Below are 25,697 nucleotides of genomic sequence, written 5' to 3'. Positions count from 1 at the left end.
CGTGAAGGGCAGGAAGGCAGGTATCAGAGGGAAGAAGGGGACAAAAATGTTCACTTGCAACTGCCCAGCTGTGGCTCATTAAAACTTCTGACCACACATCGAAAGGATGTGATGAGCTTTAAAAAAGAAAAAAAAAAAAACAAAAACAAAAACAAAACCAATGCCTGCACCTGACGCCCCTTCCCCAACAGCCCTGCAGCTCCAAGGTTTTCATTTAACCTGCCTGGGATGCAGGCCTGAGCATCTAGGTTTCTTCAGGCTCCCCAGGTCAGCCCGCTGTGCAGCCAAGGATGAGAGCCACTGCTTAGACATCCACATGGTGCTCTGCCGCCTGCTGCACCTTCCCCAGGTAGAGGAAAGGGCGATGGGAAGAGGGAAGGAAGCCAGTTCTCCTGGCGCACCCAGCAGCTCCCACGGCAGGAACTGTACACCAGAAAGCGAAGGATCACACACACATACAAGTGTGGAGACTCTCCATCAGCTTCAGCTGGTTCACAAGGCTGTGAGCCACAATGGGCATCTGCAAGTACAGTCTGTTTTTAGGGGCTGTGAAGAGACTCTGCCCCCGTCTCCAATACCAGGCCTCCTGGTTGGAGAAGACCAACACCCCCGCCCTCAAAACAGCAGCCAAAGCTAGGCCAGCTCCGCCCACACCCGGAGGGCCCTGGTGGGTCAGTGGCAAAACAGTGCCTCCAACTTGGTGCACCTGTGCTAGACACCAGACATCGTACTGAGACACGTACTTAGCGAATCCTCACAAGTGGGTGTCTCGGCAAATGTCGCTGTGTGAGTGAGCAAACTGAGGCCGGAGAGAACACAGCACAGGAGATGGAGGCAGGACTCACACCTGGAGTCCAGTGACTCCAGAGCCTTCTCTAAACCACTATGCAGAGTCGTCCCCTCTCTATAAAGCCCTGGGATGCAGGAATCACCGTACGGTGAAGAAATCCACTGGCACCTACATTTTCCCTCTACTACTCAGGGAAGGAGTGCTGGCTTTTGCACAGACTCCCATCCCAGCAGCCTGCCCCCTCCCCCGTACCCCTTCCCACTGGTAAAGTGTTTCTTTGCCCCCAGGGGCAAAGCCATACAGCTGAGCAGACACCAGCAGTGCCCAGAGAAGACACCCCAGGGGTGCCACCTGGCTGCACCCCACCCCCCTGTCATCCTTGGCAGCACACATTTTCACCTCCTGGTTAAAGGGGTTGGGAAGGAAGAACTACCAATTGGCACCATCATCTCAGCTGTTTGGATCTGAGAGGCATCCAGGCAGTGAGGAAAGTGCAGAGGAATTCGCCTTGAAGGGATATGTTCGAGGGCAGACAACACAACACGCCTGGGCTCTGCAGAGACCTGATACCAAGATGAGTCTCTCTCACTGCACCCTTGAAAGACGGACAACCAGGACCAGCTCAGAGTAACCAACTTGTGGGTGTGATTAGGGGGTGAAGAGAGGGGGAGGCTAATCTTCAGGGCAGGAGGCCTTCTTAGAACTCTGCATCAGTTAATGAAAAGCGTATGGAGGGCTGCCCAGTGTTCAGAGGCGAGCACACAGCTTTAAGAGATGCCCCTGCCTAGGGCAGAGCCTGTCTTCCACACCCCAGAGCAACATCAGAGCCTTCCGGCCACCTCTGAGGCTTCCCCCTCCTAATTCAATTCAATATGTCAGCACTTGCAATGACAAGACCCTCTCAGGCTCCCAGACCACATTAATTCCCCATATACAGTGAACACAAAACTCCAGAGGTAAAGAGAAATGAGATCATGACTCACCTCTGCTACTTGCTGTGTGAACTCTGACAAGTGTCTTGCCCTCTCTGTGCCTCAGGCACATCATCTGTAAAATGGTGCTTATCTAGAGACCAGACCCTGGGCCTCCTAGTACTGCAGAGGTGACAGAGTGAGACGAGGCCTGGGGAGGCATGCAGAGCAATGCCTGCCAACGTCAGTGATCCACATACAGGGACCATCCCAATTTCCACCTCAAAAGCTGAACCATTGTGAGTTTTGACCATTTTTGAACTACAAAACCCAGCAATTTCATACGCCTCGACTTAATACACTGAGTAAGTGATCCTATCTTTAAAAACCCTTGCTTTTGAACAGGCAGGGTGAATCTAGTATTCCCTCCGTTTCGCCCAACAATGACAGGCCTTATGAAAGGAAGGCCCGGCATAAATGCAAACACATTTCTTCCACTTGGGCTGTAAAAGCTGAAAATGGCTCCCAGGTGTGAGCAGACACAATGGGCCCGGCCTTCTCTACAAGGTCACCACGGGGGTCAAAGTCGAGCCGGCCATTTTCGGATTAGGTGCACACGCTAGGGAGGCTCCCCCCGGGGTAAGTGGATTAGAGCAGCCACCTGCAGGAAGTGGGCGCGGGGAGGAGGAGGAGGAGGAGGAGGAAATGGTCCCTGTTGGAAGGAGGCTGTGGCTATGGGCAGGGGCCAGCTCCTTTCACACGGGAGATTGTGCAACTGACAAAGCACAGAGCGCCCCGCTTCCCTTCCCGGCCTCAGGTCACATGGCCCCGCAGGGCTTCCGGCGCCCACTGCTGGAAGGAGGGACGTCCCTCCCAGACCATCCATGCTGCACCAGCTACACTGTTCCCACTGGGTCTACATTTAAAGCTTACACGGTCTTCAGAAAAAATGAGACAGAGAGGGGGGAAAAAAAGCCAAACACATAAACAAAAGGCCAACTCAACGACAGACCCTACGCCACCAAGTTCCCAAAAAAGGCAGTGACCTCCGTGACCAAGTTCCTATTCCATGGGCTCGCCCCTTCCTCGGCTCCCCAGACCCCACAGCTGGTGTTCGCTTCACTTTCCCAGCAAATGATTTGCAGATGGACTGCTCATCTGGCTGCCTCACCACCCCCGCTCTCAAAGAAAGAAAAAAAAAGGAAAGAGAGAAGGAAAATGACAAGTCAGGACTGTGTGTAATTTGGCAGGCTCGCCACGGAGGCCTCAGCGACTCCTTTCCCAGCGAAAGGCTCCCTGAGACTCGGGGCAAGAGGCAGTCTGCACTGCAGAACCCCTGGGAAGCTTCCGGGACAGAGAGCTGCTTTCTTTGTAAAGTGGGTGTTGAACTTCCTATTGTGAGGCTCACTGGGGGTGCCCAGCGTCTGATGAGGCTGCAGGTCTGAGAGCCAGAGGTCCTGCTCTGTCTTCCAACAGGAGCTCACTGGTCCTGCCCAACAGCCGGCCCGCTGACAAAGGGGAAAACGGGCAGGGAGCAAATCGGACTTAAAATGGAACCAGCCATGTCCAACGAGAGCTTCTCCCGGGGCTCTTCCAAGTGCCCGGCGTGTCAGCTGAGCATGGCGGGGCTCCGTCTGATGCCTACAACTGACAAGTCAATTGTAGCGGGGTAGAGAAAGGAGGTCCACGTCATGTCACTCCATCTGGGCACTGTCCCCATCTCGCACCCCATCGGTGACAGTGGTGACACATTCCCCGGCCCTTGCCTGTATGACAACTGTTTCCTCATCTTCCTCTGCAGCTAGACGCGGGTCCCTTGAGGGCAGGGACTCTGGTCCGTGGGGTGAGCTTGTTCACCCTGGGCTTCCCGTGGAGCCTGCACTGGTGCATCTCCCAGCGGCCTTGCACGTGAGCTCCTGGGCCCCAATCTGGGCTCCCTCCGCTTTCCTCTCACTTCTTGTGCCCCCTGACCACCAGGATGACAGCCTCCCCATGGCAGAAGGCCGGAAAAACAGGCGTTACGTGGGTCACAAAACCTGGAGAGCGGAGGGCAGGTGTGGGCCCCAAGTTCTGACTCCCCCGTCAGGACAGACGAGTATGCCTTTGCTCACCTCTCAGATGCTCCTTTTAACTTCCACCTGGAACAAAGCAGCACCATTCAAGTCTCAGTCGCAGGCAAAGATTTATCTGATAAAAGTGACTGATTATCAGCAGAAAGGTCAGTGGTGCTGAGAGCACTCCCTGCACAGAGGCAGGGCTGGGGGGTGGCGGCGGGAACACCCACAATGGAGAGCACAGCAGGTCTCCCTGCCTCCCAGTAACTGGTGAAGATCTGATGGGGAGGCTGGCGTGATCACCAATGAATTAAGAGGAGACAAACTCACAACAGCCATGAGCCTCAAGCCTGCAGCCTCAATCAGGCAGATCTGTGCCGCCCACGCTTCCGGAGTGTCCACTGCACCCAGCACTCTCCTCTGAAGTAAATACCCTAACCAGGGCTTTGAGCTCCACCTCCCAGACAATTGCGTGTCCATGCCCCTGCCAGTGACGTGGGGTAAGTGTAACTCCTGCACTGCCCTCCAAATGCTAAGCGGCTGGGTTGATAAGGACCCCACACGCGGCCTGTGGCCCCGCCCCACATTACTATGTAAGTTCAGGCCGTGGTTCTCAGTGGAGGGGTCCCAGCCATCAGCATCAGCATCACCTGGGAAGCTGTGAGCAAAGCAAACTCTCCAGTCACACCCCAGGCCTGCCCAATCAGAGACCGGGCTGGGGCCCAGCAAGCCTTCCAGGGGATTCTCATAACGGTCCAGTTTGAGAACCACACACTTGATGGGGCAGCCACAATCTCCCCAGGAAATAGGTGTGATGTTTTATCTGGAGGAAAAGTGAGTGCATCTCTTGAAGACACAGGAGGAGCCACAGCCCCCATTTTACATGTACTCTCCTGTTAGCTGCTTTCTGGCTGGGGCCATGGCTTCCCTCCAGGGTCTGGGAATCAAACTGGCCACAGGCAGCTCAAGAACAAGGACATTCACGCCTGACTGGGGACTTCGCAAACATTGTTCTCATTTTCTTCCTGAAGTGTCTCAGTTGTTGCTAACTCCACCATCCCGATGTCAGTGTGTCAGAAGGCTCGCAGCAAATAAGAAGCCAATGGCCCAGATAGGGTTGCCTCTTACCCTAGTGCCCAAGCTGACTGGCCTTCCTTCAGCAGCAGGGACAAACTGAGTTCTTGCTGGAGGATGCCGCTCAGACGCAGGAGGAAAGAACTGCCCACTTGCACGTTTCCTATCAATCTTGATTAAGTCTACCTTTCACCTGGTGATGAGTAGGACCTGCCAGCAAATTCCTCCCCAGGAAGATGCTCCATTACCTTGGGGAGAACGGCTACGTCCACCCCACCTGTACACACACCTACAATCCTCACAGGTCCAGCTGCCTCTCAGGATGGAAGTCTGAAGTCTGAAGTTAACACTCCGCTTCTTAAGACAAACTATGATTTCATACTTACGGGGAGAAACATCTTGGTTAAAAAAAAAAAAAAGGATTTTAATATCAATTCTCTCTTCTGTCTGCGCGCGCGCACGCGCACGCACACACACACACACACACACACAGTTTAGCAATGCCATGTGACTGTTTATTACTCGGTGTACTTTCACCTGATTATTAACAGTCTCAGCTCAGGTCCCCAAGCTGAGCCTAATTTTCTGGAGTTCGGGGCCCCCTTCTCCCTGGCTTTTGGGCTGGACTCTCAGCAAAACTAATTCGTCCCTCCAGCCCAGCTCATCACAGCCTCCCCGTGAAGCCTTGCTCTTTAATTATACTTTAATGTGAATTGATCTTCCCATTAATGAGCCTGTAAAGAAGACTGATTGGGCCACCTTTTTCCAGAGGGCCTGCTCGGCACACGGAGAGTTAAGGATTGCTTTTGATTTGACTTTCCCAGCAGATCCAGCCAAGGAGAGCTCCCTGCGTCCTTCCCTTCCCAGCCTGGGGCTCCCTCATCCCGGCCCAGTGCTCCTTCCACTTAACTTGCTTCGAGTGGGGTCACAGACAGGACACCAGGTTTCCTTCCAGCCAGGTTTTACTCTCCGGAAGTTACAATAAAGAGATGTTAACTACTCCATCCCTTCTATTTAATCAGTTTCTCTGCAGTGAAGAGGCCACAGCAAAATACACAGCTGTGTAGTTACATCCACCTCTGATATTTTCACTTAAATTATTCATATTCTCAGTCTTTCAGGTACCTTTGCTAACATGAGAGAAAAACATTTTCGTCGAAAGGAAAAAAAAAAAAAAAACAGATTACGTTTCAGATTCCTGGTGCCAGGGGCCTGGGAGGAAGGGGCCAGTAGAAGTGATTGCTTAGGGGGAATGGGGTGTTGAGGGGTGCACAGCACTGAGAATGTACTAAAAGCTGCTGAAGGGCACACTTTAAAATAGTTATAACAGTGTTTCATGTTGTGTTAGTTTTTTTCTCAAAAAGAAAGTTTTCAGCAAAGTGTTTTTCAAGATTCAAAGTGAAAGGTATTTCAACGTGTTTTCAAATGCAACATAAACTGAAGGGTTTTAATAGCACAATTACAATGTCACAGGCAACTGCAACAAATCTTAAGCCAGACCTCCTACCCGATCCAGGCCAAAGGTAGGGGAGAAGGAGCGACCAGGAGTGGTTAAGGGACAGGGTCTAAAACACACCAACTGAGAAAGAAGTTATATGGACAAAGCCAAGGGCCTTATGGGAAACACGCTGCAGCTAATATGCATGAGACAAAGAACTGCCCTGCTTTAAAACTAAAGTTGATTTTACAGCAAGCTTTTTTACTCCTAGGACTGAAAAAGAAAACCCAACCATTTCCACTGGAACCAATCTTCTCAGCGATACAAGAGCAGTAACACCACAGGAAAAGCGGAAATTTTTCTTCCCCAGAAATGTCACTTATGCATCACACAAAATTACTGTTGCTGTGGGAATTGTAACTTGAGTTTCCTGGACTTCAAATTAAAAAAAAAAAAAAAAACCCTCAAACATGAAAATCTACCGGCAGATTCTGCCCCCGTTAAACAAAAGTCTGTTTTTTTTTTTCTAAGAACTATTTTATCAAATTTAGCTCTCTCGCTCCAACCCAATCCTATTAAAAGCTTTCCTTGAGTTTAATGCTTTTTTGTTATTAAGGACAAGTGGCTTTGGTATTATCCTTAGAATATGATGCAAATAAAAATCCGCTCTTTGACAAATACTTTAATTGAATTAGATTCCTTTAAGCAGAAAGTATTAACCTTTTTTCCTGAATGACTCCAGGTCCTCAAACTCTCAAAAACTGTGTCTTGAGGCCCTGATAGTAAAGTCAGGACTTGAGACAAACCCCTTTTCCATGCAGTCCTCCCCACTATGACCTCAGTGAAACAGGGTGCTGCCGTCCGGGGGATCAGCGCTCTGTCTTGTGAGCAAAGAACCAGGCTTACTGACACGGACTTGGGAGACAGAACACCAAACACAGAGATGGAGAGCTGACCTCAACCGGCAAACAAAATCCTGAGGCAAAAAAGTCCCTAATTACAGGTGTCTGAGCTGAAAACCACAAAGCTGCTACCTCTCCTAAAAGACAGAATGCAGCAACTGTGGTAACGGGACAGCCGCATCAGTATTTCTTTTGTGACGTTACTGCCCCAACTCTTAGTTTCCGAGTCACGGAAGGAATGTGAAAGCTGCAAGAGTTCTTGTACCATGTGTTTCAAACCCTTCATTTCAACTAATGAGAAAAAAATGGCAGTTTGTCCCAGGGCACGTCATCAGAGATACAGCTGGATACATGCCTGGTCCCCCCTATTCCTGGCACCTGCCCATAACCTTGTCCCCAGAAACTTGTCCCCGCTCCTCTAACTCACATGGCCTCAGCCATCTGGTCCCTTTCCACATTCTGATTATTTATCTCATCCTCCTCCTGCCCACAAATGAGACAATCTGGAGACTAAGGGCTCTTGATGGGAACATTTATTAAGCTCACTGAACAACCACATTTGCACACAGTGTGGCAGGAGCCTCCCACACGAGATGGCATTAAATCTTTTTGAGGTCCCACTGGGACAGCCTCAGGGCCCCCAAATGCAGGGGCACAGCAGGGACCCACTAAATGTTTGTTGAACGTGTGACATCTTTTAATGCTATGGTTCTGAAAAGCCACAAAACACACCAGCAAAACATGCTCTTCAAAGCCGGAATGGCTGGAATCATCACGTGGCTGGAGATGCCAGGCTCATCCCCCGTGCAGGTCAAGGTGAGGAAGTAGTAATGTTCAGCTGTCGCCTGCTCTGCTATTTTCTCCCCGTCCCTTGCATGATCCACTTGGGAAATATGGGAAGGCATGAAGGATGACAGCAAAATTATCTACAATCCTGCTGCCCCTATGTCATGCTGCTAGCCCAACTCTGCAGGCACTAAACCCAGGTATCTAAGACCAGGGGCCCACAGAGAAAAGGAAGATAAAGACACTTCGGTGTTTGTAGTTTTAGAGAATCACTGATCAAGCCTGATGGAGACCAGCTTCAGGCCAGAGGTGATATCCGCCAATACTAACCTGCATTTTCCAAACTGAATCAAAAGCGGGAGGGAGTCTTTTTTTTTTTCTTTTCCTACTTTACATATTTTAATGCTGTCTAATGGAATAGCAGGAACAAGGCCAGCCAACCCCACTGCTCCGGGCACTTGGGCCAAGGAACAGAAATGTATTTTTAGTCATCGGAGCAAGGCGTGATTCAAAGTGCCCCAGGCCCTGGGGGCAAGCTGGGGGCCCTGCCCGCGGCTGGCTCAGGGCGGGTCCACATCACCTGCCACACTCCTGCACCCAGTGCGGGGGTGGGGGTGGGGGGTGATGATGAAGGAGCAGCACATGGGCACCTGTGTCCAGTTCCCGCTTCACCTCGTGATTTTGCAACTTCCAGGAACTCGGGCAGCCTCCGTTTCCTGTCTGGTAACGCAAATATGCTCTCTGTGGCCCTGGCTTCCCAACCAAGTGAGGAGCAAGAGGAGGGAACGCAGTGTTTCTCAAACTTGAGCAAGTGGGCAAATGGCCGGTGGACCTTGTTAAGGCAGCCTGTGATCCAGTGGGGCTGCTATGAGGTCTGAGATCCTGCATTTCTAACGAGCTCAGGGCTGATATGATACTGCTGGTCCAGAAACTGTCCTTTAAATAGCGAGGAATAAAAGCATCTTCTGGTGCACTGCTCTGTGAGCACACACATCCCTCTGTGAGGGATGGTTATGTCCCCAGGTGGCCCCACGTACGGGTGACTCATTTAATTCAACCAGCAATAAAACACCTTCCAGATGCCAGACACACAGGCCAAATGGACAGAATAAGCAGGTCAGATCCTTGACTGTCACCTTTGGGACGATAAGCTACAACCTTCATTCTCGCAATTCACAGGTATGAGAAATGATGCTCAGGTCCTGCGGCCTTAAGGGTGAGATCATGCCAAGGTCCAAGGGGCCAGGCGACAACTAAGCACCAGCCAGCAGCAGGAGCCACCATCTGTCAATCACCCACTATGGGTCATGCAGGGCACCAGGACCTTCCTGTAGATCGTACACCCCTAGAACCCCGGGCTCACTTTCCCTATGTGTACAATGGGCCAAGAACACATTCTGTAAATGAGGAACATGAGGTTCAGAGAGATGAAGCTGTCCAGAACACAGAGCTGGGCTACGATTCTAAACCCTGCTCCCCAGCCGCACAGTGCCTTGCAAAAGGTTAAGCCCAAGATCATGTTTCACAAGGACACGGCATCCTCTGAACGCTGGGACCGTGGCCAGCAAAAATTGGAGACCTGCAAGCTACACCAGCCATTGGACGGATGACGCCTTCCCGCCAAGTCCCTGTGCTTGGCTCAGTGTCGAGAAAAGATCCGGACAGGTGCACCGAAGAGATCTAACGCCAGCAAAATCAAGAACAAATAGAATCAGGCAGGGCGGAAGTCGACAAGGAAATGCAGCATGAAGAAGGAGCTGGGGGAGTGGCCAATAAAATCTAGTCTAGAAAACTGTTGGACTCATGACTGGTTTATCTGGAAAGACCTGTGAGTGAGTTCTAAACAAGGGAGTACCTGCACCTGATGGCCACAGAAGGCGGGTAACTCATGGCGCTTAACTTAACTACCCAGCAGAGGCTCTTCACAGCTCTGCCGATGACAGTGCCCCCCACCCCCAACCCCAGGGCCCTCCTTTCTTTCTCATTCAAGTCCCTTGATACCACTTTTCATTTCCAGTGCGTTGTCTATAATGATTGATAGGTTGGGTGTTGTCTAACACTTGACCTGACAGTGAATACCTTACTTTTACGTTGATTTCAGAGGCCTGAGAGCTTCTTTTTTAAGCCATGAAAGTCATGGCCACGTGGATGAGTTTGCTGTCTTGTAATTCACACAGCTTCTTGAAGTCTGACTTACTCGCCCAAATTGCAGCTTACCTGCTAGGACCAAGAACTTTAATTCTATGCAACCTCTAGGGATTAAAAAGCCATATTTTCCCCTAAGTGAGAGATGAGATAAAACTTGCAGGTTTGAATTCTCTGTACCCCACAATGGCCAGCAGGGCATTGTCACAATCATTAGCACTCCATGGAGAAAGGCCTGTTTTCACCAGCAAGCCTAGAGACACAAGTTTTCCTGCCACCAAAGGTCAGCAGGACAACAGCATGGGCTCACCACACAGCCCAGGGTCTCCCGAACAGGGCCACTTACAGAAAGAGAGAGACGATGTGAGATGAAGCAGCGCCCAGGGACGGTACAGCCATCAACTCATTGTTATTGAGGTACCTGTAGGGGCAACGAGAAGAAACGGACCATTTAGATCATTTACATTAGTGGTGTGAACTCATATACATACAAAGGAAATAAAAACCCGTGCTGAGTTGGCTGCCGGAAGACTGCTATATTGTTAACGCTGAACTCAAGATACTTTAAAAGCGAGTTTTTAAGTGGGAGAGAAGTTATCCCAGGTCACAAAATCCAATCATTTACCACCCACACGGTTCGGGACTTAAACATTCAGGGGATGCTGCCCGTCTTCCAGAAACTTCCAACCTAGCTCAGAAATCAAGACTGACAGACAAGGAACCACGGGAACACACCAAGATGCATGAAGAAGAGTAACAGCATCCCAGACCTTGAGGGAGAGCACTCCCTATGGGCTAGAATGGTCAGAAAAGGGTTTGGGGCGAACTATATTCAATACCTTGTAACAGCCTATAATGAAAAAGAACATGAAAAGGAATACCTATCTATCTACATATGAATCACTATGCTGTACACCAGAAATTAACACATCACAAATCGACTATACATCATAAAAAAGGGGGGGGGGGATTTAGAGGAGGAAGGCCCACCCCTCTCCTGGTTGTTCTTCACACGTCCAAGATCCGGCTCTGCCCTCACCAAACAGTGCCATGCTTGGATGCAGCACCAGAGATTCACACACGCCTGTGGGGTTCCCAGGGGCCTGGGACACGTGGGCCAGTTGCTCCAGTGCCTCATCTGTGTAACAGCAAAGAGCTGGACTTGGAGACTCCCATCTATTTGAGATTCCAGCTCCTCTGGACTCCAGTGAAGCCTCCAGACCTGTTTTCCAGGAATACATCCATATACACACACACTTTTGCATGGAGACAATTTGAAAATCCTCCCCAGACCAGAGATGCTCTCCAAGCCCCCTTCCGGTTCCAACACTCTAATTCTGTACTTCCATAGTTCGGAACTGTTAATAGAAGGGGAAGCCCGAGAACCAGAACACAGCTCGCCTGGTCCACCCCCAAAGGCTTTGCAACCCGGCCTCCTTACAAGGACATGCATTTCCAAATCGGGGAAGAGAATCCAAAATCAGATTTGCGAAGTGAGCACAAAAATCCTTAAGAAAGCCAAAGCACAGTGATCAGGCTTTTGGCCGGGTGACAGGCTGGGAAGAAATTGTATCTGAGATGCAGAATCAAGGGGATAAAGCTGGGTTTTCTTATTCTCATTTTTTAAGAGACTGTGTCTTCCACAGGGCATCTTGTTATGTATGGTGTGCCGACAGCATCACTGAAATGACAGCTGTATTTGTACAAGTATACAGCTAGCATTTGCTTGAACAGAATAATCTGGTTGTCTGCCATCTTTTACAGAAATGAATAGGAAGAAAAAAAAAAAAGGGAAAAGGCTTTGGATTATCCCATTGGCTTTCTCCAGCACCAAAGCCAGTTAGAGACGAAGCTTGCCAATTACTGGGCCGAGGGACACAGAATGTCTGTTTCAATAGCTTCATGACTGAAGCATCTGGCAGAGAGCGAACAGATCCGTATCATGTGGCAAATCCTTTCTCCACTTAATGGGCCCTTGTTTGTGTGCTGAAGTAGACAATTAATTACTTTAACAGTCTCTTATCTGACTGCCCCCTAAATCAGATTGCTTCTGCTTCACCTTTTATCTCTCCGACCCTGCTGTGATCCATCTCCCATCTTGGTTACAGGGATGCTGAAAACCTTCCATCAGTCTAATTCCTGACTAATACCTTTTCATGGTACCGCAAACGTACGCGTTACTAGACAAGACCCTCAGATCTTAGCAGAACAAGGAAAACTAAGGTTAGGGGCCTGTTGCCAAGAAGGCAGCTTGCTTAAGAACTCATTTCTCAGACTTATTCTAAAACCCAGATGTTGGAGGTCATAATGATAACAGAAGCAGCTAACTTATTGAGGGTTTATTACATGCCAGGCACAGTCCTAAGAGCTTTTCAATATATTAACTCATCTTTAGACCCCCTATGAGGTGGACCCCATAGCCTTCCCACTGTACCAGTGAGGAAACTGAATCATTAAGATGTTTAGTAATTTGACTAAGGTCACCAGCAGTAAGTGGCGTGGCCCTGGAGGTCTAGCCCTGAAGTCTAGGTTCTTAACCAGGAACCCTCTCTCTTTATAACCACAGCTGCAACTCTACGTGTGTTATGTAACTGCGTTATTACAACTCTGAGTTGGGAACGAGGTGCTAGCACTGATCCCTAACTTAACAGGTAAGTTTTCTAAGTCGCCACCCCAGGGTGACACAAAGGGAGAGACATGGACAAGAGCTGCACCCAAGTACAACCACAAGTCAAAGGAGAGCCACAAACAGAAAGGTCAGCAGGCGGAGCTGATCATCCCTTAGGTAACATGGCAGCCATGTGTCTGCTGCTTAAGGGTCTGAATTGATTCTAAACCCCAAACACTTAGTATGGCCTTCTCTGCAGGGGAACTTTGGCTGAATCAGCTTTGCTCTCAAACTAGGCCTACTGTGCACATGACAAACTGCTCCACCCAATTTCCTGGAATAATAAATGAACAAGGAAAAGGGGCACCCTAATAATATTCCAATCCCGACCAAAAATGCTGGAAAGAGTGGACGGTGCTGGGACCAGTGCTAAAGACAAACAGGGCATTTTTTGTCAGGAGGAGCAGCCTGGAGTCAACATGTTGAGGTGGAAATCGCAGGCTCTGATCTCAAGGGGGCTGCCTGATTTATGAGAAGGACAGTCAGGCTTGGAGAAGACCTATGAGGCTAGCTTTCTTCTCCATCGTTTCTACTTAAAAAGAACTGCTAGTAAATTTAGGTCTATTCGCTCCATGCACGGCACTGCTGGCTCTCTCTGTTCGCTCTGTCCCCTGCTGAATCGAGAACACCAACCCCAGAAGGTGACGGAGGCCCAACCTGCTGTGAGACACCACCAACTCGCCAGACTGAAATAGAGACTGGTCAAAAATAGCACAGCCAGAGCCGGGCAGGAACGGGCCCCCGGGAAGTTCAGCCCAGTCTCCACGCGTAAGGACACTGTCAGCGTTTAGGGCTGTGTTTGATGCAATCTTCTGACTGTCTGAGGCGGTGCAGACTTCCACACTTCCCACTCCACCCCCCTCCCAAATACGCTTCCATCCAAGGCCTGAAAAATTCCTTCTACAGTATCTGGCTTCTGTAACTTAACATCTCCCGATGATTCAGGACCAAGAAGTGCTCCAGAAGCATCAGAATGTAAATCATGGCCCAACCCTGCAGCTGGAAAAGGTGTGAAAAAGGCAGGTGGGGCTGCATGGACTGTCTCCCCCATCCACTCACCCATCCACAGGCAGAACCTGGAGTCAGGCCCTTACCGGCCTTCTGGGCCCCCTCAGTTCTGTGTGAAACTTCCATTTACTCAACTTGGTTAAAGAAAGTTTTTACAAAATTGCAAGATGCAAAATGTTAAAAAGGATGGTGCAGAGTGCTTAAATTACTGTGACTGTCTCAATCCAATTAGGCATCAACAGACAATGAAAATCAAACTCATGGAGTCATTTTGAGTCAAAGCGCTTTTCAGTTTTTGGGGTTTTTTGTCTTTTTAAAATTTTTGGCCATCTTTATTTATATATTGAATAGCTGACAAAGGGCACCATGAAATTTTCAAACAGTTTCAAAAAAGAACACCGGGAGCATCCATGGAAACACACGGCTCCCTTGACCTTTCGCCTTCTGGTCCAGGAGGACGCTCCCGCTGCCTGCGACTCAAGGTGTACACGTGCTCTTCTTCCACACACATGCTTGTGCATCGCACAGACTGTTCTGAACCAGCTTTTCTCTCAGTCACAGGCCTTGGAGATCCCCCTAGTTCTTTTACCCAGCGGCAGGGAGCTCCTCTGCAGGCATGAACGGTATGAACGAATCTTATTTAGCTGACCCACTACTCACAGACACTTTGGCTGTTTCCAAAGGCAGAGAGCGGCCTTATGTAGCAGTCAAAGGTGGGCCGGGGGTTGGAAGTCAGTTTGTTTCGTTTTCGGAGCAGCAGCAAGTTGTCAGCAGCAGGTAGGAGCCCGGGTTTTGGAGTCAGGGCCACTTCACCAGTTATTAGTGACTTTAGCTGCTTGAGAACAAGGTAGACTGAATCATGAGTTTGGCCAGACATATGATACAGTTTGTAACCAGATGGCCAGATACAGCTTTTTTAATATGACATAGGATATAGTTACTTTCAGTCGACACTTATATAAACAGTACTAAGTGCCTGCGCTGTACTCTGTGCCCAGCTCTGTGCTGAGGGCTTCACGTGCCACGTCCCACTGAGTTACATGTCACCCCTTTATGGAAGGTACTATGTGATCAGCTCACCTTGTAAGAAGAAACTGAGGCCCGGTTAGGCGCAGCAGATCAAGGGTTATTCAGAGGGGATTATACAGCTTGGATTTTTAAATCGGACAGACCAGGATCCATTCAACCCAATCCTACCCTGCACCCATCGAATGGCCATCAGCATGTCACTTAACCTCACTCTACCGTAGTTTCCTGCTCCCTCAGAATGTGAATATTCCAAGCACCAACTTCACAGGGTTTTGGCAGGATCTGGCTGAAATAATTAAATCTAACAGCTTAGGAGAGAGCCAGATATATACTAAATGCTTAACAGGTGCTGGTAATTCACAGCCAAAAAGCAAGGCCTCAAATGATGCCCCCTCCTCTGTGAAATCACCCCTCCCTTAAACACACCACATGCGCGTGCATGGGAGCGTAAGCCCAGGACACAGGAGGGTGAGCCATAAATACCCAAAGGCAGGGCACACTCAGGCTTCCTCGCCGCCTTCAGGAACGTTTTAGGTCAGTGGCCCTGGACAGCACACAGCAGCACCCACATGAAGCATTCTTGCCAGGCCAGGCAGCAGTAACGCGATCCGACTGCAGGTTTTTAAAGACGACAATATAAATAGCCCCTCTTATTAATAGAGGAGCCTCGCCGTCCAGGGCCCCTGGCTGGAGGCCCTCCCTGGTGGGCTTTCCTCGGAGCTGCGGACGGTGAGGCCCATGTGGCTTGGCAGCAGCTGCACAAGTGTCCTCATGTCCTCCAGGGGCCTCCGATGGGCTGGCTTTCTCTCTCCAACTGGCCCACGATGCTCTGTGGTTCCCAGCCTCCAAAATAAAACCGCTGCTAAACCACTGCCTGCTGCTTTACCAGCCTGTGGTTCCCCTCGTACTGAGGTCTCCAAACTCGGATGGCCATGCAGGGTTTAGGAGCACTGACAGCTCCTGGGAGACCCTCAGGCCCCGAGAATTTAGAAGCAACTGTGTGTCAACTGTGATTTTTTTTTTTTTTCTTTTCTTCAATATCCATCCCCACATCCCCACCCCTCACTCCTAACAGCCTCTCTGCCTCCACGATGTATGAGAATTTCCTTAGGGAAAGGTCTGGATCTTCATTAGTGAGAATTTCCACTACTCTGGGCACCAGAGACTTCGTCTTGTCCCTCCCACAGTGAGACCAGGGAATGGAAGCAGTCACGGTGGTAAACGGTTCAGCCTGTTGGCCCGCGAGGACTTATTTCTTAATAAGGCACCCACAGCTCACAGATACCGTGTGGTTCTGACAGCAGCAAAAGAAAAGAGAAATAACACGCAGTGGGCCCTTCCCATGTGCAAGGCCCTGGATGTCCCCTCCAATGAATAATTACTATAACACTGATAATGTGTTTAATTATTATATTATTGATGTGTTATTCTGTCCATGTTACAGAAGTGGCGTTAAGTAACTTGTCCAGGGACAAAGGCCCAGCAAGGGGGCAGGACCAGAATTCAAACCCGTAATGTTTGCTACCAAATGTGCATTCTTCCCATCCTGTATCCATAAGATGCAATTCATGTCTTTTACAACTCCCACACCCAGTAAGGTCATGTTGCCACAGAGAGCTTGGGACGGGAGTTAGACTGGGGAGTGAGGTCCACTTCTCCCACTCACTAGAGGTGCAATTCCAGCCAAGTTCTCAGGCCTCGGTTCCTCCCACTGAAAAAAAGTAGAATGACAATAAGGAGCCTGGGGCTAAGCACAGTGGTGAGCGAGGGTCAACACTCCTGAGCCCGCTAGCAGGAGGCAGGAGAGAAGTCACACACAACACGGAGAGAGCAGAGGACTGGGTGAGCAGCCTCCTCCTGTCTCTAAACGCACCAGGAGTTCAAAGGAGGACTGTGAGGGGAGCAAGGAGGCTGGGCTTGGGTAGTGTGGGTCTGGACAACGGGTCTGGAGGAATAAGAGGAAATACTCGGTACCCAGAAAGAGAAGACCGGTGCAGGAAGAGTGATACAAGGAGATCCAGGGCTCTCTGCCCTTGGCATATCGTCAGGTGTGAGGGCTGCAGGCTAAGAGGCAGGGTGCGGTGGTTCAGAGCAGTGCAGATTCAGGGTTAAATCTACAGGTTTGGGAATCAAATGGCTTTAAGTTCAACTCTCGGCTTTCCCAACTGGGTAGCACGGCACAGGTTCATTTAACCTCTCTGAGCCTCCGTTTCCTCCTCTGTAAAGAGGAGAAAATGACTGGAAAGAAAATTGTTTAAATCCTACAGAGCTGGTGTCGTGATTAAATGAGGCAGTCCTCCCCAAAGGCCCAGCACCGTGTTGCGGTGAAGGCAGTGGCTTTTGTGAGTCGGGAAACCTATTTTTAAGACCCGTAACCAGCATCCCCAGTGAAGGACAGGTGCAAGTCAGATGCTCTCTGTTCTAGAATGGGTGGGGTTTAAATACCAAAAAAGCATCAAGTAGAAGGGGGATTAAAGGCCGGAGGTCAAGGGAACCAAACCTGATGAAAGCTGAAGATTGTCTGGGGAAAGAACAAACGGGAAAAGAGAACTAGAGAGAACAGCACAGGAAATGCTCAATGGAGCATCTACCAAGCGCCCAATTTAGATGTGCGGGAGGGCTGTCAGTGATGCTGGAATCATAACCTCAACGTGGCCCACGGGGCCCTACAGGCTCTGGCCACACCCCCCTCCAAGCACACCAGGCACAGTGGCCCTTGTCTTGTCCCTTCCTTGGGGGCCTGTATTTGCCGTCCGTCCTGTCCCCATCCTTCACATCTGCCTACTCTGATCGTCACCGTCCTGGCTATGCCAGTCCCACCGTTATCACCTTTCCAAAATCACAAAAGAAGAACATCCTCACATGGCCCCGTTCTATTCCCCCTTGACACGTACCACCAGTGAGTCCTACTGGTTTCCTTGTTCCCAGCATGTCTGTCCCCATTGTAATGCACGTTCTATGAGAGGCGAGGTTTGTTTGCAGCCCAGGATGGAGTGAGAAGGGAGCAATATTTAAGGGGCCACCAAAAATCTCAGGAGCCAGGGTAAGGAATATTTGAACGCAGTATTTTTTAAATATAAGAGTGAGTGCAAAACAAAACTCATGATGAACAAAATACCTAAGTTTTCACACCCAGATAGGACCAGCAACAGTGCCGTGTCAAGTCTCACTGGGGCCCGAGGCAAAAGGAGAGGGGTCAGTAACGCTGATCCTGACTTCACTTAAACTTTTTATATTTTGTTCATCACGGGGTTTTTTTGCCATTCATTTTGGTATTTTAAATATTGCATTAAGATATCCTTTATCTCAAAGGCTGAGTTTTTGGAGGCCCCTTAAATTTTGCACCTGAGGCAAATGCCTCACTTACCTGACCCCAGTCGTAGCCCTGCTAGTCTGTCCTGTTCACTCCTGTATCACCAGGATCCAGAGCAGCGCCTGGCACACAGTAGGTTCTCAACGAAATGTTAAATGAAAGCTTGAATGATGCCAGAAGAAAGACCCCAGTTTTTGTTTTGTTCAAGTCTAAAACCCTTAAGCCTTGAGATTTAAAAAAAGTTGAGTATCATAGCCACCAGCATTAAAGACAGCCTGGATCAGGGGAAAAGCAATGGGTTAGGAAGCAAACTGGCTCCCTGATGGACTGGGTTTACCATCTTGAGGGACTGTGATGAGCTGTAACCCTTCAAAATTCCTGTGTTGAAGTGCTAGCCTTCAGTACCTCAGAATGTGACTGTACCTGGAGACAGGGTCTTTGAAGAGGTCATATGAATGGGCCCTGATCCAACAGGACTGCCCTTTTAAGAAGAGGACATTAGGACACATGGGAGAGGCTCCAGGGAAGCGTGCATGTAAAGGAAAGGCCATGTGAAGACGAAGCAAGAAGGCGGCCGTCTACACGTCAAGGAAGAGAGGCCTCAGGGGAAACCAACTCTGCCAGGACCTTGATCTTGAACTTGCAGCCTCCAGAAATATGACAAAATAAACGTCTGTTGTGTAAGTCCCCCAGTCTCTGGCATTTTATTATGGCAAACTAACACAGTGACCCACTCCAAACTTCCCTGCCCCAACCACTGGCCTACTGACCCTACGGGAAAACGAGGGTCCTGGACAAAGTACTTCCAAGGGCCCCTTCCAACTCTGATGTCTTTTTAACTTTGGAAGTTTCAACACTTTGTAAACAGACATGGAAATCATAACCACCAATCTGGAGGATTTGAGGACAGAGGCAGGATATTTTACAAATTGTATCAGCTGATGAAATTAAATTTCCTTTAGATAAATCATCAATAATGGAATCAAAGAATAATGAACAAGGACTTTTTACTTATAATAAGTAAAATATGGAAACCACTCACTTAATACTGTCTAATAAAGGATCTGACAATAGAAGCACTGGGTGAATCATTTACGGCATATTCATGTGTCGTAGTTTTCTATAAAAATTAAGATGAGACAGTCAAAAACTTAATTTATATGGCAAAGTGTTCAAAAATGTAAGAATAAGAAAGCAGATACGAAACCATGATATATATTCAGCTTGATTCTAAAATTGTATGTGTAGAGGTATATATTCTTCATTAAGTGTTTACAAAAGTTACTAGGTCTGGTGATAATACTGGTGATTTATATATATTTCTACAGATTTCTACAGTTTCCAAATTTTCTGCAGTGGGTATGTATGTACGACTTCTGTGAAAATTTCTCTAAAGTCTCTGTAGAGTTAAAATCCTGATAATCCTAACACCCATGTTAAAAACAGAACGCTTTTACATTAAGAAGAGGAAAAAGACTGAGGCCTGATTTAAAGGAAATCGCAAGAGACAGCATGCCTAGAGCTCCCAAGGCAGCAATGCCTAGCTCCGTCTGGATACGGGAGCGAGAAAGCCAGCCTTACTGTCCACTCTCCTACACCTTGTTTCCTGGGAAACAGAGGGGTGGGCGGCTGGCTCATAGGCTCATGCAAAACAGGCTGCTCGACCCCTCTGGGAACTGGGGGAAGTACCGACCAGGTGTGTTAATCCAGCTGGTCCACAAGGCTTCCCACAAGGGAGGGGACTTTCACATAGACCCACTGATAACCGGTGACTTCCAGCAACTCCATACCTGCAGGAGCGCAGCACACCCACCACTGACCGCCCAGGAAGGAGAGAGGCGCGGCAGTGAAGGGAGCTAAGTAAGCAGGCCAGTTTGTCACCGACAGCCTGTATGGAGACGTTCCCTCTAACACGTTTAGACTGCTGGTCCAGGAGTGAGAGCGATGCTGCGATAGCAGAGGGTCTTCCCAAGGAGCTCCACACCCAGAGCTCCTCCCCACGCCCTACCCATCCACAAAGCCAGGGGAAAAGCACTCACACTTCTTGTAGATTCGGCAAGTCCTCAAAACCAGCAGGATCGAGCTCAGAAAGTTTGTTGTAACTCAGGTTCCTGGTAAAAGGAGAGCAAAACACAAGAGAAAACAATTGAAGCAACATTCGGCATTATACCCCAAATTCAGGAATCGTCTGCCTGTCTCCCTGGAAAAACCCCATCCTTCTCCCTCATAATCGCCCCTATCTCATGCTCTACTTTCTGTAATCTTACTAAGAACTGAGACTTACAGATAGACCTCATCTTCACTTGGATCCATCAACAAGCCACTGTGAAAACAGGAAATCACTTGAGGCTAAATCTAAATGGATTCTCATCAATACCATTTGGCCACCTGATAATTTTTAAAGACATTCTAAGGGAAGCCAGGACTCCTACACTGTATTAGAGTGGGCTGGTCCCAGGGCCCTGGACTATACTGAGTCCAAGGCTATTCTAAATGGCATTTTTAAAATCAATGCTTACCAAGGCATCCAACAATATCAAGCAGTAGTAAAGGAAAAGAGGAGCAGGGGACTGACCCTTCACTGTCTAAAAATCAATGGTCCTCAACCAGGGATGACATTTGGCAAAGTGCGGAGACATTTCTGGTTGTCATAACTGCAGGGGAAGCAGGAGGGGGTTGCTCCTGGCCTCAGGTGGGTGGAGGACAAGGATCCTGCTCAACGTCCCACAATGCACAGGACGGCCCTGAACAGCAGACGACTTCCCAGCCCTAAGTGTCAACAGTAGTATGCAGAGGTTGAGAAACCCTGGTCTAAACAAGAATTTAAGATTAAAAAATCACTCAGATGTATAGTCAAAGTTGAAAGGACTGTTTAGACTGTTTAGTGAGCACTGTAGAGTCTAATCATAAGGCTATAATGAAAGAGGCATTTCCACCATCAATGAGTACTTATTTCAAGGGATAATCATATAGGAGAGAAGCCATAAACACGGAAAATTATGCTGGTGTTACCCAAACGCAGTGAAAGCCTCACAGGCCAGCAGGCTTCTCAAGATGACAGCTGCCATCACAATTACTCAGAACCACATCTCTCTCCTCTTCATCCCAGACTCCTCCCTCACAGGTAGACAAGGGGCAAAGTGGTCTATGTTTGATCAGCTGAGCTTCTCGGATCACACCCCTCAACCCAGACCAGGTTAATCAATCAGGAACAGAAGCCACAGATGTGGTCCCCAGGGGCCCTGCCCTCTTACTGTGTACTGTGTTCACGCCCTGCCAGCAAAATACACCCAGTCTTGTCTATGCCGAAGGGGTTGGCTAACATTCTTCATCTCAGATGTTAATTCCATTGCCGTTACTGCCAATTAATAAGCGATACGAATCGTGAGTCTAAAGTCTGTCTCCTAAGGGGCCCAGCAACACATTAAGTGGCAACTATCTTTTAACCTTTCTCCAGAGACATTCCAATCAATACTAACCCAGAGCTGAGAGCCATTTCACTGTCAACTCAAGACATTCATCTAAATAAAAGTCAAACTACCCTTGAAATTAATGGTACATCTGTGCTCAGGGCGCAGCCTGAATTAAAAGCAATTTGTCCAAGGATTATGTTACCGTAAAAATTGAAGGTGGTAATTTTTAAACTACCTATTCAAGTCAAGTGTGAGCTTGTCTGTTCTTGGAGGTATTTACAACGGGAGACACAAAAATCAACAGGTTAGACTTGGAACGGGAAATCCACAGATGGAGAGAATTCTTTCCCATCACAAAAAGGACTGGACAGATTGAAATTTTCTTTTACGGTGAGCATACTAGCATGACAAAGGGGGATGCCTCTGGGTCTATGGACACAGTTTATAATGACTGTGACATTTATACCATCATAGGTAGTGCGAGTTGCTGAGCTGAAGGAGGCATTAAAGAGAAAGACACAGAAACCACAAAAGCAAGAGCCTGGAAGGGTAAGCAAGTAATGCAGTGGTCACCTTCCAGGTAGGGAATGAGGCCAACACAGCCATGCCCATCCACTGACCTGAAAAGTGCATTTGCTCCTGTCTCCAGAAACAAGGGTGACACAGGCCAGTCCCCTCCATTTTCAAGAGAAGCTCAATCTCTGAACTTTTATATGCAATCTTTTCCATATTTTAAAAATAAACATAAACATATAAATCTATAAACACATATAGGTATACTATATATGATATATATATATATATACACACACATATATATATCATAAATATCTGCAGACCACATTTAGCCTGAGGACGACCATTTTTCAATCTCCAATCTAGGTTCAAAATGAATGACTTGCTTCTGGCTTGTTATACGTGACCAGGGCTGAAGCTGGGGCTCACAGGCTCCAGGTCTCCATTAGTGACCAGTGGCTCCATTTTGGAACAATCTGAAATGAAACCACAGCCCTTAATTCCCACCCCACAAGGGGCCATATCCTTCAGCAACTCAGTATGAGAATAAAACCACCCTAAATCACAACACCCCTTGGTCCATCTTTCCCTGAAAAAACAGACAAAATACAGTTACATTTCAAAAGTGTTGTATGGAGGGTAGGTAATAGCTCAGTGGTCGAGTGCATGCTTAGCAAGCATGAGGTCCTGGGTTCAATTCCCCAGAAACTCCATTAAGAAAAAAAAAGAAGAAGAAAGCTAAAAAAAGAAAAAAGAACTAAAAAACACACAAATTCTGCTTTTGGATTAGGTGGCTTGAGAAAGGGGGCTTCCATAAGCTCCTTTCATCAAGAAGCCAGATGGCATCAGGACTTCACACTGAGATACCAGCAAGTGGAAATTTCAGCTCTCACTGGGTCCACCTGGATGCAGGGACCTTTCGACTTTCAGTGAACTAGAGAAGCCATGGATCAACAAACGGAAGTGTCGGCGGACTGGCTCTGAAGAGTAATTCTCCTGACTCTCAGAGCGCCTAGGAGCAACAGACAGAAGACAGCGCTGAAGCTCCAGTCCTTGGAACAGCTCTGCTTCTGAGCGCAGTGCGGCCTCGTGTCTAAGCCTGAGAAATAAACCAGTCCTGAATTCCGGTATAAGGTACTAATCGTCAACCACTTTATCAAGAAATGGGGGAAATATTTAGTCTCCCTGACAAATAAATACAACCCGGAGTAAAATCCTCAGACATCTTCTTATTTGCTCATTTCTGGGAGACAAACTCCCAGCATGCTTATTTCTTATGGTGGTAAATATACGCAACATAAAATGTCCCATCTTAACCGTTTTTAAGTGTATGGTTCAGGGGCATTAAATATATTTTCGTTGTGCAACCATCACCACCATCCATCCCCGCCTAGAACTTGTGCATCTTTTCCAACTGAAACTCTATACCCACTAAATACTAACTTCCCACTCTGCTCTCCCCCTAGGCCTGGCCACCTGCATTCTACTTGGTGTCTGCGTGAATTTGACCATGCCAGGTACTTTGCATCAGTGCAGCCATAGAGTATCTGGCCTTCTGTGTCTGTTAATTTCACTAAGCAGAATGTCCTTAAGGTTCATCCATGTTGTAGCCTGTGTCAGTATTTCCTGTTCCTCTTTGTAGCTGAATGATATTCCATTATTCTGTTATCTGGAGATTTATATATATTATATATATATATATGAATTTCCCACTTTAACAGCTGATGGATCTCTGGGATGTTTCCATCTTTTGGTTCTTGTGAATCCTGCCGCTATGAACACCGTTTCTTTTCCTGCTATAATATAAAAATAAAGTTGTTGCTTTTTTTTAACCCATTGACTGCTATGCTTCCTGACAACATTCATTTCTCAACGATTAAGGAAATCCATTTACTCGGCCCAAGGACTGTGCAGAGAGGGGTACGAACTCTCATGTCAGGTCTGAAGAGCACCGCAAGAGTTAATCAGTGAGAAACCCTGAACGAGGCCTTTCCTCCAGGTAGCAGCTGACACGCACACAAGCCTAAAGCATCTCACTTATTCCTACAGACACGATCGCCCCGCACCAGGCCCGACATCTGAATGTGCCTTTGGTGGAAGGTTTCAGATTCTCCTGTCAAAACAATTCATCTGTCAGCAGGACAGATGCTGTCAAAAGCATTTCTGCACCTTTCAGGAGCGAAGCGCAGAGGGGAGAAACCTCAGGGAATTTAGTTACTGCCAATTGCAGCTTTCATGAAACAGTCTGTCAGCCATTGTCATAACACAAATTCCCCTTGTTCCTGCACAAAGGGTGCGCATATCTGCAAACAATGGAGCCTGGCCGTAGATATTCTTTCTGCTAATCTGCTGAAAGATGACTGTCCGGCCCACCATTTGCCGAACACACAAGAGGCACCTTTGCAGAGACCAGCTCAGGTTTTTGCTTCATCTGAAAAGCAAACGGTTCAACGGTGCACAACATCCTCTCTGAGCCCTCTTCCTGGCAAGAACCCCCACACCTCAACTCCACAGACTCAGAAGAGCTAAGTCTTTAAAGAGCTGAGAAACCCCCCACTATTTTGTAAACCTGTGCTCTCCAGTTTGGTAGCCACTAGCCCCATGGCTACGATATTTATACTCAAACTAATTAAGATTATATAAAATTAAGAACTCAGAGTCTCAGTGGCACTAGGCAGTTTCCAAGTGTCCAACAGCCACAGATTGGACACTCAGCTACCGTACTGACTGCAAGATGCAAGGAGGGAACATTTCCATCATCCCTGAAATTGCTATTAAGCTATGTTGTCTCTAAAATCACGAGGAAATCAACAAACATTTAAAGTGAAACTTTAAAAATAAATTTGATTTTCCCAATAATTCAACAGCTTTGTTAGAAACATGGGGGGGTGCAGGGATATCAGTCCTCAACCTTCAGGCACACAAAGTTCTTTACCAACCCCAAGAGAGGAAAGGGCCTTGGAAAACTCAACCCACTAGGAAGATGCTCTTAAAAAAAAAAAAACCCTCTGAATGTAATTCTATAGGCTTAATCAGTATTTACATAATCTGACCAGCATCTTCCTGGATTACAACCAGGACCACATATTACAAACTTGGCAAATGCTATTCAAAGCTGGCAAACAATAATTCTTTGACTCCTTGGAGGTTGAGGGATAAAAAGTTCCGTTTACTTTTGAGTAAGCTGTGGTGAGGAAATAACCCCAACATCAGCGGACAACATAATTAGCACTTAATCCTCAAAAATAGGCCCTGCTCCTAGACCACTGACGATGTGGGCAAAATCTCTCACTGGGAAGGGCGGCGTAAAGCAGGGCTGTATTTTTCAGCGCTAATAAGAATAATAACGCATCGTGAATGGTCCCAAATCTGTGACAGGCATTCCCTAGGGAATGAGGTTTTCCCACTCAGTTTGGTTTTCAGGCCAGTCTCTCCTTCCACTACTCAACCCTGTGTGGACTCCTGAACGTCACGGGACTTTGCATATTTTAAGCTCTCAGATGTTTGCTCCCATGAAGAATACGGTCGGGAAGGAAAGTGTGAAGCACAGTTGCAGTGCCTGGGACCAGCCTAGGAACCTCTTTTCTCTCGGGAAGCTGTGAGCTCCAGCTGGGCATCTCTCCTGAGCCTCATGAGCTGTGCTGTCGGCC

At 48.1% G+C, this 25,697-nt stretch overlaps 1 protein-coding gene across 2 annotated transcripts in view; it reads right to left on the bottom strand.

The window, feature by feature from the left end:
* Nucleotides 1–25,697, bottom strand: part of LRIG1 (leucine rich repeats and immunoglobulin like domains 1) — a 111,348-nt gene that overhangs the window by 54,805 nt on the left and 30,846 nt on the right. For both annotated transcript variants that reach the window (XM_032458124.1, XM_032458125.1), the window contains exons 2-3: nucleotides 20,158–20,229; nucleotides 10,447–10,521 (exon numbers count right to left, since the gene is read on the bottom strand). In XM_032458124.1, the coding sequence (XP_032314015.1) occupies nucleotides 10,447–10,521; nucleotides 20,158–20,229 (147 nt within the window). The remainder of the gene's footprint in view (nucleotides 1–10,446; nucleotides 10,522–20,157; nucleotides 20,230–25,697) is intronic.

Source organism: Camelus ferus, chromosome 17, assembly GCF_009834535.1.
Source record: "Camelus ferus isolate YT-003-E chromosome 17, BCGSAC_Cfer_1.0, whole genome shotgun sequence".
Lineage (NCBI taxonomy): Eukaryota > Metazoa > Chordata > Mammalia > Artiodactyla > Camelidae > Camelus > Camelus ferus.
The sequence above is the reverse complement of the archived record's forward strand: the minus strand, read 5'-3'. Positions and strand labels throughout refer to the sequence as shown.